This window comes from Gossypium hirsutum, chromosome A09 (genome assembly GCF_007990345.1).
Source record: "Gossypium hirsutum isolate 1008001.06 chromosome A09, Gossypium_hirsutum_v2.1, whole genome shotgun sequence".
Classification (NCBI taxonomy): domain Eukaryota; kingdom Viridiplantae; phylum Streptophyta; class Magnoliopsida; order Malvales; family Malvaceae; genus Gossypium; species Gossypium hirsutum.
Window position 1 is genome coordinate 77,258,571 of NC_053432.1, and position 13,215 is coordinate 77,271,785.

At 30.8% G+C, this 13,215-nt stretch overlaps 1 protein-coding gene across 1 annotated transcript; it reads right to left on the bottom strand.

Annotated features, from left to right (window-relative positions):
• Positions 1 to 1,728: 1,728 nt before the first annotated feature.
• LOC107933636 (GDSL esterase/lipase At5g03610) lies at positions 1,729 to 4,425 on the bottom strand. The gene is made up of 5 exons (XM_016865896.2): positions 4,098 to 4,425; positions 3,792 to 4,007; positions 3,439 to 3,710; positions 2,327 to 2,642; positions 1,729 to 2,010 (listed from the first exon to the last, which is right to left on the bottom strand). The coding sequence occupies exons 1-5, from the start codon at positions 4,156 to 4,158 to the stop codon at positions 1,841 to 1,843; spliced, it is 1,035 nt and encodes a 344-aa protein (XP_016721385.2). The 5' UTR covers positions 4,159 to 4,425; the 3' UTR covers positions 1,729 to 1,840.
• Between the last annotated feature and the right edge of the window lie 8,790 nt (positions 4,426 to 13,215).

Consider the following 13,215-nt stretch of genomic DNA (forward strand, 5'->3'; position numbering starts at 1 on the left):
TATATTTGGAGTTGAGCTTGGTAAGTTTGAACCTATGTGACAAATATACTTGAAGTCACGTACATAAGATTTATCGTGGAATAGGTGAAAGGCCGTTTAGTTGTATGATTGTAACGAAAATAAAATGATGTATGAAAATGCCTCAAATATCCTATTGATGAGTATATGGAATGTGAATGCATGATTTGGTATGAGATTGAACCGATGGGTCTGAGGAACTATGGTATAGTTTGGTATGGATGGAGTACTTAACCTCCTTTCATTGTTTCCTGTTGTGATAATTTTATTAATGGATGGTTGTGGAATGCTTATGGCTTACTGAGTTATATACTCACTCGGTGTTTCCTTGTCACCTATTTTAGGTTTCTTGGACTCGTCTCTTTTTGCGTGATTGGGCCGTCATTGGAGTCATCACACCGGCTAGCAAGTTTTGGTACTTTCTTCTTAGTCGGCTTAGGAGAACATTTCGGCATGTATAGGCTATTATGTTGTGTTTGAACTTTGGTATGTAAACTTTTAGCCATGCGAAAATGGCATAAATGTTCGGTTGGGTTTGGTTTCATAACGTTAGGTCGTAAATCTTGATAATTCGACCTTTTTATGCCATATGTCATGGTTGATTATTTTGGTGTTAAAATTCATGATATGGCAATAGTGTAGTAGGGGGATGTTTGACAATGATTAGCCTTTGGCATGGCTAGTCGTGATCATAATTTGTGATATGTATGATGAATTACTAGTTAGATCAAGGAGAAATCACGATATGGGTATAGTTGCTTTCGTAACAGATGCTGGCAGCAGCAGTGACGTGAGATTGAAAAATCACTAAAAATAGTAGGAGTGGGATTAATTGATGAATAAATTATGTATTCGAAGCTCGATGAGTCTATTTTCATATAGAAGCAACGAAAAGATCATATGGACAGTATGTTAAGAGATATTCAGGTTCTCGTGAGACAGGGCCAGAACGGTTTCTGGATTCCCTGTTCCGACTTTGGAAATTCATTATAAATTAACCAGAGATAAATAGGAGTCATACCATATATGTATAGATTCCTCTCTGAGTCTAGTTTCTATAGAAACAAACGGCATCAGTATTGAAGCTCTGTGCAGGGAGATATCCAAGTCGTAATGCACAAAGGTCAGTGTAGTCGATCCCTGTAACATGGGAGACTTTGACTAATAAACTGTACTAATTGGCCTGACCAAAAATTCTAGAAAAAAATATGTAGATGGGCATATGAGTCTAGTTTCAGGGAAAAATCACGAAACTGATTTTCGAGTTGTGAAACTCAAGATATGATTTTTAAAGCGACTAGTACGCAGATTGGCAGTGTCTGAGAAATATTTTTATAAAGGGTTTAAAGTCTGCTAACACCTCGTGTTCGACTCCGGTGTCGGTCTCGGGTTCGGGGTGTTACAATAGTAATTTAATAGCACAATTAAATACTACTATTATACCCTCAAATATTGAAAGAAAAATAGGACAAGAAAGAACACAAGAGTTTTAACGAGGTTCGGTAAATTATACCTACGTCCTCGGGCACTAACACCAGATGATAACTTTACTATCTTCAAAATATTACAAACAAATAGAATTCCTTAAGAATTCTCAAATGGGAGAAGAAAGAAAACTAAGAGAGAAAGATTGGTTGGGATGGTGTAAATGAGAAATTGTTAGGCCTATTTATATTTGAGGTTCAGGGACTAACTTGCAAATGGCCTAAAAATTAGGGACCAAAATTGCAATTATCTCATTCAACTTTAAACAATTTGCCTACCATTTTTTTCTTTCAGTGCCACTTGCACCTCCCATTTTTTTGACTTTTCAACACCCCTTTTAATTTGACTTTTCAACAGGGTGAACTCCATCCCAAAAAAATTTGGATATAGGGTCTGAGCAAAGTGTGTACTTGTTTTCCCCATTTTCATCCACATTTCCACATTTAAATCCTCCACTTACTCCAAAACAACATGGCTCAAATGGCTTCTCAAATGTTGGATCATTTCCTACAATAAAAAATTGAAGGTTAATTGTAACATATTCTAATCAAGTCTTTAAATTATCAGTATTATATCAATCAAGTTTTTTCGTCACTTTGAGTGTTAAATGTTAGTTTCGATTCAAATTGTTCATATAACATATACGCTCATTTAAAATTTGATAATATATTTTAAATATGTTTCATATCAAATCTAAATTGATATTTAACATAAGCTCACGGTTACTCATAGAAGGACCTAATGATATTTGATATATTGAATATTTGATTAATCTACTTTTTAAGACAAAAGCTAAGAATGAAGAGTTAAATAAAATATTTACCTTCATAAGTTTCATTCCGATTGAAAACTGTCCAAAAGGCATTATAAAGATCAAGAATAAAGAATGAGGGGTTATTGGAGGTATTGGTTTGTTGGTTCAAGGTGTTGACAACTTGAGACAATAGCTGGTTATGAAGGGCAACGAGGGCGCTGTAAGTATCGTCGCAGTGTTGAAAGGAGAATGGGGCAGTGTTTCTAGGGAGGCAACCCAATGGTAGCAGTGAGGTAATGCCTATTTTCCTCACTCCCATGTCATGGATGCGTTTCAAATTCACCATAAGTTGGTTCATGAGGCTTTCCATGAAGGCCGGAAAATCCTATAAATTTTAATGACTTCAACAATTAAATTTAAATTTTAAAATATAAAATTTTAAAAAATAAGTTTATAAAAATAAAAAATTAAATCTCAAATGCACAAATAATATAGAAAAAGTATAGGTTAACCTAAATAAATATAAAAGTGAAATCTTTAAAATCAATCACGTAATATATAATTTTTTACAGAATCACATTCCCACATAATATTGAGACAACAAAAAAAAAATACAAACTTGATAGACAAGAAAAATGGTGACGGCAACTTTTATAAAACTTATCATTTTTATATCACACACTATATTATCGAGCATGCTTTAAAATTTAAATCCTACTTTAATTAAATGAAAACGTTTAAGAGTATATATATTTTTAATTTTGACATTTAATTTTTTATTTTATTTTGATATTTGAATTATCATTTTTATTTCCGCTTGTTAAATATAGATAAATTTTGGAAGGTAAAATAAATTAAAAATAATAATTGAAATATAAAAAAAAAAGTCAAAGTTAAAATGAAAAAGGAGTTGATTTTAAGAATATTTATGTATTTTTCTACTATAGTTTAAATTTTAAATTATAAAAAATACATTCATATTTTATAATGTAAATTCTAATACTTGTAGCTGTATTTCACATTTATTCCGAGTTACCTACACTGCAGCCAACTATTTATGGCTACCATCAAAACTACAATAACGTTGGTTTCTTTTTCTGTTTTGGTTGTAAAAGGAGCCTGAATAATTTAGTTTAATTAGTCATCACCAACTATAAATAAAACAGATATGGTCTTATTACCTGTGCAGAGCCGTTTTTGGCATTGTAAGTGGCGTAGTCGTTGCCTGCAACACTGACAAATGCGACTGAAGTTTTCAAATTCCTTTTAGTGTAGACTGAGTCGTGGAGAAGCTGTTGTAGGAAATCGATTTGGGTGGTCATATTTGGCTCCGCAACCATCGTGTCGAACACACCTGTACCTCCATAAGCAATGTTCAATCCATCCTTCACTCGCTCACTCAGTTGTTCCCTCCATCTGTACGGTATCGGTGTCTTCATTCCCAAGTACCCCGCTGCTTCTCCAAAAACCATTCCCAATTTAGTCTTAATTTGCTTTTCTTAATATGTAATAAAGATAGAAATTAATATTTTACCAATGTAATCAGTGGAAACAAAACCATCGGAGAAACGACCAGAAGGTTTCCCGGGAAATGTATTTCCGTAAGGGAATTTCCAAGATCTTGTCTCTGCTATCTTAGTGTTCCCCGTATCAGCATAGGAATCTCCGAACACAAACAACATTTTTGGTCTAAAACCAAAGGGTGATGATGTCCAAGGCAACCTCCTACCTTCAACAACAACTTGTTCATCTACAATTCCATTGTTTAACCATCAAAAGAAATTATTAAAAACTCCTAGCAAATGAAGCAGAAAATGGGGTTAATTTGTTTTCTTATTACCTGAGAAAAAACAAACTAGGAAGAAACAAAAGAGTGAGAAGAGAGAGTTTTGAGTGTCCATGGAAAAGAAAATTTTTGGGTAAAAGAAAGGAAAGGAAATGGTTTGGTTTGGTTTGGTTAACCTTTAAGCTTGAGAATTGATATTTGGAAAATTGGAAGATGACCGATAAACTGATAATTTCAAGAGGTTATATAGTGGAGCTACGTAAGGCTTAATCAAGAGTATAAACTTGTATTTCTCTCTAACATGCGTATATTTCTCTTACGTTGACTTGGCTAAATGATAGACTAGGAAGTTTTTTACTTGTAAGCATTAGAATAGGACGCAGGTTGTATCATTTGGTTATCATAAGGCCATTGAGAAAAATCTACAAATAAAGGTTGTTGTGGAAGCCGGGAACGACTTTGATATTTTTTTATGGAGTTTAAAGTGATACTAATTTTTAATCATAAAAAGTAATAATATTTTATTATCTAAAAAATTAAACAATTAGAATCTAAAATACCATTATTATTAGTTTTATTGTATAACTTCATATAATTTTAGGAAAAGTTATCTTCAAAAACAAAAAGTAATCTCGTAGAAAAATACATCTATTTGGTAGGTATATAGAACATTTTTCTATTAGTCATTTTCATGATTATGCTTGGAGTATTGATGATTCTCTTTTATCTTAGAGACATACTAAAATCTTAATAAAAGTATTCTAAGCACCTCTAATCCATCATATTTACTAACATTTTTATTTTTTTCTAAATTTCAATTTAAAGTTGTGAAGATGAATAAAGGTAGTATATTGATTTATTACTATAATACAATCATTTAAGATTAAAGATGAACTTTTTTTTTAAGTTATTTGCTTCTTATATTTTGTTTTGCTCAGTGGCGGTGTTAATCTCTGGGCTGGCTATCGCCCGCCTTTTTCTACTCCCATTAATTCTTTTTTTTCTTCTTCTCATTCATTACACATGTATTCTCTCTATTTAATTTGTAGATATGTTTTGTAAGTATCTTTGTTGTCTTCACAAATTGTGATATATAGATGATGGTGGTGCCTGTCGTTTGCTAAAACTCCACCGATCACCAATAGTTCTTGGAAAGTGAGTGGCTCTTCGTTAATTTCTTAATCTGTTTCTATTTTGAGAGTATTTTAGAACAATAAATGATTTCACGTGTCGATTTGGACCCGTATTGTCTTAAATTTTATATGTTTTTGTTATTATTGAGAAAAATCTATAAGTGATGGGTGTTGTGGAAGTAGAGAACAATTTTGATATCTTTTCATGGAGTTTATTATATTGATAAGTAATAATATTTTATTATCTAAAATAGTTAGGTAATTAGAATTTAAAATATGATTATTCATTATCAGTTGTGTTGTATAATTTTATATAAAATTGTCTTCAAAAGCAATATAATCTTATGAAAAATTATCTTGTGAAAAAATCATTTATTTGGTAGGTATATAAAACACTTTTTTATTAGTCATTTTTATAATTATATTTGAAGTATTGATGATTTTGTTGTATTTTGGAGATATATTAAAATCTTAATAAAAATATTTTACGCAATTCAAATTTAAATTCATTATATATATATATATTTTTTAATTTTCTTATTTATTTTTTTGTAACAATTTTTTTTTAATTTCAATTAAAATTTGTAAAGATGAATAAAGGAAGATTATCCATTTATAACTATAATACAAGCATTTAAGATTAAAGATGAAGCAAGAATTATTATGTTGTTACAAAGTAAGGTAATTAATTGTTTCATTTTGTTTGTATAAAAAGATTGTTTTATTTTATTGCTCAAAATTGTTAATATTTAGCTGGTTTTGATAGCTTAGAATGATTATCTTGTCAATTAAAATAATTAAAGTCGTATATTAGTAACGAACTGCATAACTCGTTTATATCGTAGTTTACACTTATGTGGTGGGGGTGTGTTATCCAACTTAAATGAACTTTACTAAGGTGAGTTTGTTGGTTAGATTTAAGTCTTTCTTATTTTTAATGCTATCGATAAGTTAAATTTTGAGTGCTGAGTTATAGTGTTATTTATCGGTTAGAGAAGTAATTTCAAATGAACTGCCTATTGACTACTAAACAGGTAAGAAGAAATTGGTTGCCCAACATTGAGTCAGCGACTAGAACAAATTTATTAAAGGTGTAAAAGTCATTTTTGCATCAATGATCGAATTCATAAATCAAACGGGGATTTACCTTTGATTAGAGCTTTTTCCCATCGATTTTTCTAAAACTTTTAATTATTGCTTTCTTCAAGTTTTCAATTTAAATTTAGCTTTAGTTTAATTTTAGTTTTCGATTTCATAAATTGCCCCTTCCAATTTACTTTTATTATTTTTTACTTCAAGAAATAAAGTTATTATTTATCTCTATGTATACGACCCTACTTGTTACTTTTACTAATTACTCTTTTTCAAGTACGTTTTATTTTTTGTAGGTCTCGACAACCTAACATGAAGCAATACACAAATTTCTTTACATGTGAAGAACTCTAACAGTAAAAAAGCATACAATTTTTATTAATTGATTTTACTTTTGTTATGTTCCGAGAATTTCAGAGTAGTTAACGATACTATTTCGAGAATATAAGCAGTAAATTTCTCGAGAGAATAAATAAATATTATTTGAATAATATTAGTAGAATTAAATTAGACATCAAGAAAAAAGTATTAAAGGTGATAAAAATATAAATTACAATTTCAGGTAAGGACTATATTAAAATTGAAGAGAAATATAGACTTAAAAATGTTATTTTACTACATATTTGAGTGGAAGATGAGGTTTGATATTAGCCCTTAAAAACTAATAACAATTTCTGTAAGAAATATGTGACACATAAATAGCTAGGTGGCAAGTGAAAGAATTGTTAAATTTCTCACCATTAGATGGTGCTATTACACGGTGGGGGGAGACATTTCTCATGTTTTGGCAAAAGGGAGAAGAAAGAGAAGAATAAAAAATTTGAATGTTTTAGGAAACTTGAAAGAAGAAGAAAACTTGCTAAAACCTTAACATATTAATCATTACTTCATCAAAATACTACCTTAAATTTTAGATTTGGATGGATGATGCATTTACCTGTGGTTAGTATAAAAATAGCGGTAGTGATGATATTAGATACTATAGTAATACTGTAACGTGAGACAAAAAATAAACTAAATACACCACACCGCACCCCACCGCCATCCAAACCTAACCTTAATCACTAAGGCTTTTCTTGGTAGAGTATAAAGAAAATTAGAAGGATGGAAAATTGAGGGTAGAAAAACAAGAAAAATTAAGAACATAAATTTTCTTTCAATAGGTGTGCTTAGTAGGAGTGATGGAAAATGAGAAGAAAATTTCATCCCTTACTTAGTATAGTTGAAAATGAAAGAAAAGAATATATATTTGAAAATACATGATTTTGAACTAATATTCAGATCTCTCTCATATTCTTTCCTCTAATCATTCCAATTTGAAAAGATTATTTTTTATGCATTAGGATGGAAAATGCTCATCCATTCCATTTTTTTTCTCTCACTTTTCTCCGCATCAAAGCATACTTAAAGAAAATAAAGCACAATCCAAATCACCTAATATTGTTTGCAATGAAAAGAGGGTGAAATTGGTGAAGGGAAGCTAAGTTTCTAGGGTTTTTAACTATAATAATATTAAAAAAATGAAAATAGGCTGCCTTCAAGATAATTTACCAAAATGGTATACTTCAAGTGATGGAGGGTGGTGCCGGTGCATAGGCGGCACCTCCCTGAATTTTCTGACAAACACAGTGAAAAAAATATAAAATACTAGGTCGAAAACAGTTGAAAAAAATAATAAAATAATGAGTCGAGGGCATCTCATAGGCGGCACTGGTTATGGGACTGCCATAGGCAGCACCAATGGTTGGGCTGCCAGAGGCAGCACCCTGCACCGATGGGATGCTTCAATGCTACAATGTTTTTTTTTATGTGTTTGGAGACCTTATAATGGTCCTCAATTTGTTTCTGCTGGTGCGTGAGTGAAGGAGAAGAAAGGGGAAAGGAGAAGAGAAGAAGAAGAAGAAGGAGGCGACATTGGTGAGAGAAGAAAAAAGAAAAAGAAAAAGAGAAGAAGAAGAAGAGGGAGGGAGGGAAAAAGAAGTAAAAAAAGGTAATTTTTTTTTATAAATTGAGTAATTGATTTATTTAAGGAAATAATTTTTAGTTGTTGATTTAAGGAAATAAATTATTTATTTTAGTTGTTATTATTATTATTGTTGATTGATTTTGATTTAATTTTTAAATTTATTTTTTTGCAAGGTATAATTTCGTTAAAAAGAGATATTAATGTATGTTTTTATTTATTTTATTTTTTTATATATATTCATAATTTATTTTTAATTTTTATTGAAGTAAGAAAGCCTATGTATGTTATGTACAAAAAATGTTTTATTATTATTTTATGTAATTTATTTGTTAAGTGTGTTTTAGGTTAATTAGATATTTTTTTTTATGAAATTTATTTGGTATGTAATATTTTGATTATATCTTTTTTTTTATGTGATGAGGTTTTTTTACAAAAATAATATAAAAAATATTAAAAGAATATCTTAATGAAAAAATAAAATACGAAAAGAAATAAAACAAGAAAATAATAACTTTTTTTGGGGAAAATGGTGCTGGCGGGTTTTTTCTAAAATAATATAAAAATAAAATACGAAAATAAAAAAATAAAAACAAATGGCCAAAACCAGAGTTTTTTACTAAATTAATATTAAAAAACACTAAAGTAATACATTTGAAACATTATGTACTAAAATAATATAAAAATAAAATAGCAAAATAGTATATTTTAAAAAATAAAATTCGAAAATAAAATAAATAATAAAAATAAACGGCCAAAATCAGAGTTTTTTACTAAATTAATATAAAAAACACTAAAATAATACATTTGAAACATTATGTACTAAAATAATATAAAAATAAATACGAAAATAGTATATTTTAAAAAATAAAATTCGAAAATAAAATAAATAATAAAAATAAACGGCCAAAATCAGAGTTTTTTACTAAATTAATATAAAAAACACTAAAATAATACATTTGAAACATTATGTACTAAAATAATATAAAAATAAAATACGAAAATAGTATATTTTAAAAATAAAATTCAAAATAAAATAAATAATAAAAATAAACGGCCAAAATCAGAGTTTTTTACTAAATTAATATAAAAAAACACTAATATAATACATTCGAACCATTATGTACTAAAATAATGTAAAAAAATAAAATACGAAATAGTATATTTTAAAAAATAAAATCCGAAAATAAAATAAATAATAAAATAAACGGCCAAAATCAGAGTTTTTTACTAAATTAATATAAAAAACACTAAAATAATACATTTGAAACATTATGTACTAAAATAATATAAAAATAAAATACGAAAATAGTATATTTTAAAAAATAAAATTCAAAAATAAAATAAATAATAAAAATAAACGGCCAAAATCAGAGTTTTTTACTAAATTAATATAAAAAACACTAATATAATACATTCGAACCATTATGTATTAAAATAATGTAAAAAAATAAAATACGAAAATAGTATATTTTAAAAAATAAAATCTGAAAATAAAATAAATAATAAAAATAAACGGCCAAAATCAGAGTTTTTTACTAAATTAATATAAAAAAACACTAAAATAATATATTTGAAACATTATGTACTAAAATAATATAAAAATAAAATACGAAAATAGTATATTTTAAAAAAATAAAATTCAAAAATAAAATAAATAATAAAAAAATGGCCAAAATCAGAGTTTTTTACTAAATTAATATAAAAAAACTAAATTAATGCATTCGAACCATTATGTACTAAAATAATATAAAAAAATAAAATACGAAAATAGTATATTTAAAAAATAAAATCTGAAAATAAAATAAATACCAAAATATATTAAATTACATGCCCGGTATTTATATATATTATAATTTAAACCAAAATATTTTACTTATTATCATTTTAAAATAATATTAAAAATATTTGTATTTGAATTGGATATATTTATTTTTTAATGTAGTATGGCAAAAAATATGCTGTCAAAAAAACTGTTTGGTATTTTTTTTTGTAATTAAAAGTAATATATAAAATTTAGTTATTTTGATAAATATTTAAAATCCATCAAACATTGAAATTAATAACCGGAATTTATTTTGAATTTGTAGGCATCGCAATGGCTTCATTGATTAAGAAAGATCCTCACGTAGCTAACATAGTTAATAATATGGTAATATATTTTTATTTGTTACTCACAGATTCCATTAAAAAAAGATCTACGTAATTTACGGAAATAAATTATGTTATTATAACTATTTTTTGCAATTTAACATTGTCAGGGCTCGTACCGCGTATTAAGGGGCCGGGTGAATGGTTTAGGATATTCCCCGGATGCACGACTGATGCCCTATTTGGAGCTAGCTGGATTCGGGTCAACAGCATTGATTCGGACGTTTGATTTGCGGTACGATTTAATATCCGCATTGGTTGAGCATTGGCGCCCGAAGACCCATACTTTTCATTTGCCGCGTGGGGAGTGCACTGTCACTCTGGAGGATGTTGCACTGCAACTTGGGCTCCCAATCGACAAGAGTGCCGTAACGGGTGTAAGTGCGATAGCTGAGCCGGCTGCACTTTGTTATAGCCTACTAGGAGCCTCGTTCGGCGATGATGAGTCTAATTTTTCGGGTTTGAAATTTACATGGCTGAAAGCCAATTTTGAGCATTTATCAGTTAATGCCACTAAAGAAGAGTTGATGTGCGCAGCTCGAGCGTACATTATGTATAATATAGGGGGTGTATTGATGCCCGATGCAAACAACAACAGGGTTCATCTCCAATATTTACCTCATTAGTTGATTTGCATAATGTTCGCTCGTATAGTTGGGGCTTCGCAGTTCTGGCTATATTGTATCATGAGCTTTGTCGGACGACAAAGCCTCATGCCGTAGACATAGGCGGATGCCTTATATTGATGCATTCATGGGCTATTTATCGGATGCCATTCTTGGCATCGGTTAGTCACCAACCATACGTAGATCCACTAGTTAACAGGTGATAAATTTTAACTTGTTATTAATTGATAGTTTCTTTATAATGATGCTATTCTAACGATACTATATTTATTTGAAATTTATTTCCGTAGATAGAGTATTTATCCGGGTATCGGGAGGTCATACACTATCCCGATATATCGTTTGATGATTGAACAACATGCCGACGAAGGGGTAAGCTATTCCAATATTCGTGACATGTAATTACTTTATATATTTTACTCAAACCGTGTCAAATTTTAACCATGGTATTAATCGTGCAGTTTATTTGGATGCAATATCGTAGACCAGAAATTGCGGTTATTATACCCTCATCTGCCTACATTCATTCTCAATTGTGGTGTAACGCACCAATTATCAGTTTCAATGTAGTTGAGTGTTACCATGGGGATCGAGTACTACAACATTTTGGTTGTATCCAGTATATCCTAGATCCGCCAATGGAGGTAGGGAAGGTTCACGGCATCAACAAGAAAGGAAAACATGGAATGTATTGGGGGGTTGTGCACCGGAGATATATTGCGGTGTGGGATAATCGGATGGGTCGAATACCTCAGATGGATATATCTTCCGATTTGAAACCATCGTTAGAGTACATACAATGGTACTCTAGTATGGGAAAGCCATATTTACTTGGTGGCCAGTCGACTGTAGTCTACCCGCACGTACAGCGACCTGGGGCATAGAACCAGTAGCTGATATAGAGCCCTATCCACAGCCAGATCTCGAGCCTGAGCAAGAGGTGGAGCTCGAGCCACAGTCGGAGGCCGAGTTTGAGCGATCGCATTTATATTCGGCTGATACTTCTTATCATCCAGATTTGCCGCGCAATGATTATTTTCCAGGCTCGTCAGGGGGCGGATACCATTACGGGTTTGATATCTTTAGGTCGTATCCATTGCAGCACAGCACTTCTCTCGGCCTGTACCCACTGCAGTACAGCACTACCTTCGACCCATATCCACCGCAGTACTCCACTCCTCCTGGGTTGTATCCACTGCAGCATGGCACTCCTCTCGGCTCAAGTTTATCAATGCCATTCGAGCTATATGATTTTTCTTCCACGTATTAGACACCCTCACCTGCGACTGAAGAGGATGTTGGTCGTCGCGATCACCCACAACGTGAACGTCGACCTCCGCATAGGTATACCCCTAGGACCATACCATCGAACCATCAATTTTAGGGGTTTCTTGGGTTTTGATATTAAAAAGTTTGTATTTTTTTGTATACATTTAATTAGATTAATTGGAACTTTAAAAATTGTAACAAAATTTGACCATAACATAAATTATATTAATTTGAACATTAAAACACTAAAACTTAACAAACTTAGTCTTGTAATATAAATTAAATACATTACAACATTAATCTAATTGGAACAAACTTTGCAATATAATTTTTTTATATAAATTAAATACATTACAACATACGTTCAATTCCTACCCGATCATGACGATTGTTTAACATGACAATTTCGCTGCGTGTATTTACTCCGATTATGACTAGCTAACCTGCATAATCCACAACGCTTACCGTCAGATTTCTCCTTAATGTCCATCTCATTACAGATTTTGGATGATTGCGGACGACCTTTCGGATTCCTGCGTAGCCCTCTGTCTGGGACAAGCTCGAAAGTCGTCGAAGGTACCTCCCATGTTGACAGGTTAGGCAGAACAGGGAAATCATTTTCCCAGACATGTAACTTGCGCTCGAGTGTGTACACATCATCGACAAATTGTTTAACATTAAGGTTCACCTTAGCATATGCTGCCACGACATGCGCACATAGATAATGAAGTGTTCGGAACCTCTTGCAATCACACTATTTTTTTTGGAGATCAACTCCATAGGACCTAGGTGGTATACCGGGTTGACGACCGATGGTATCCGTAACACGAAATGTTTCATGGTGTCGTGAATATATTTCTACATTCATCAACCTCGCCATTCGACGGTTTACAGCCATTACATCCCTGACATCTTCGACAAACACATGTCCCGCCTCC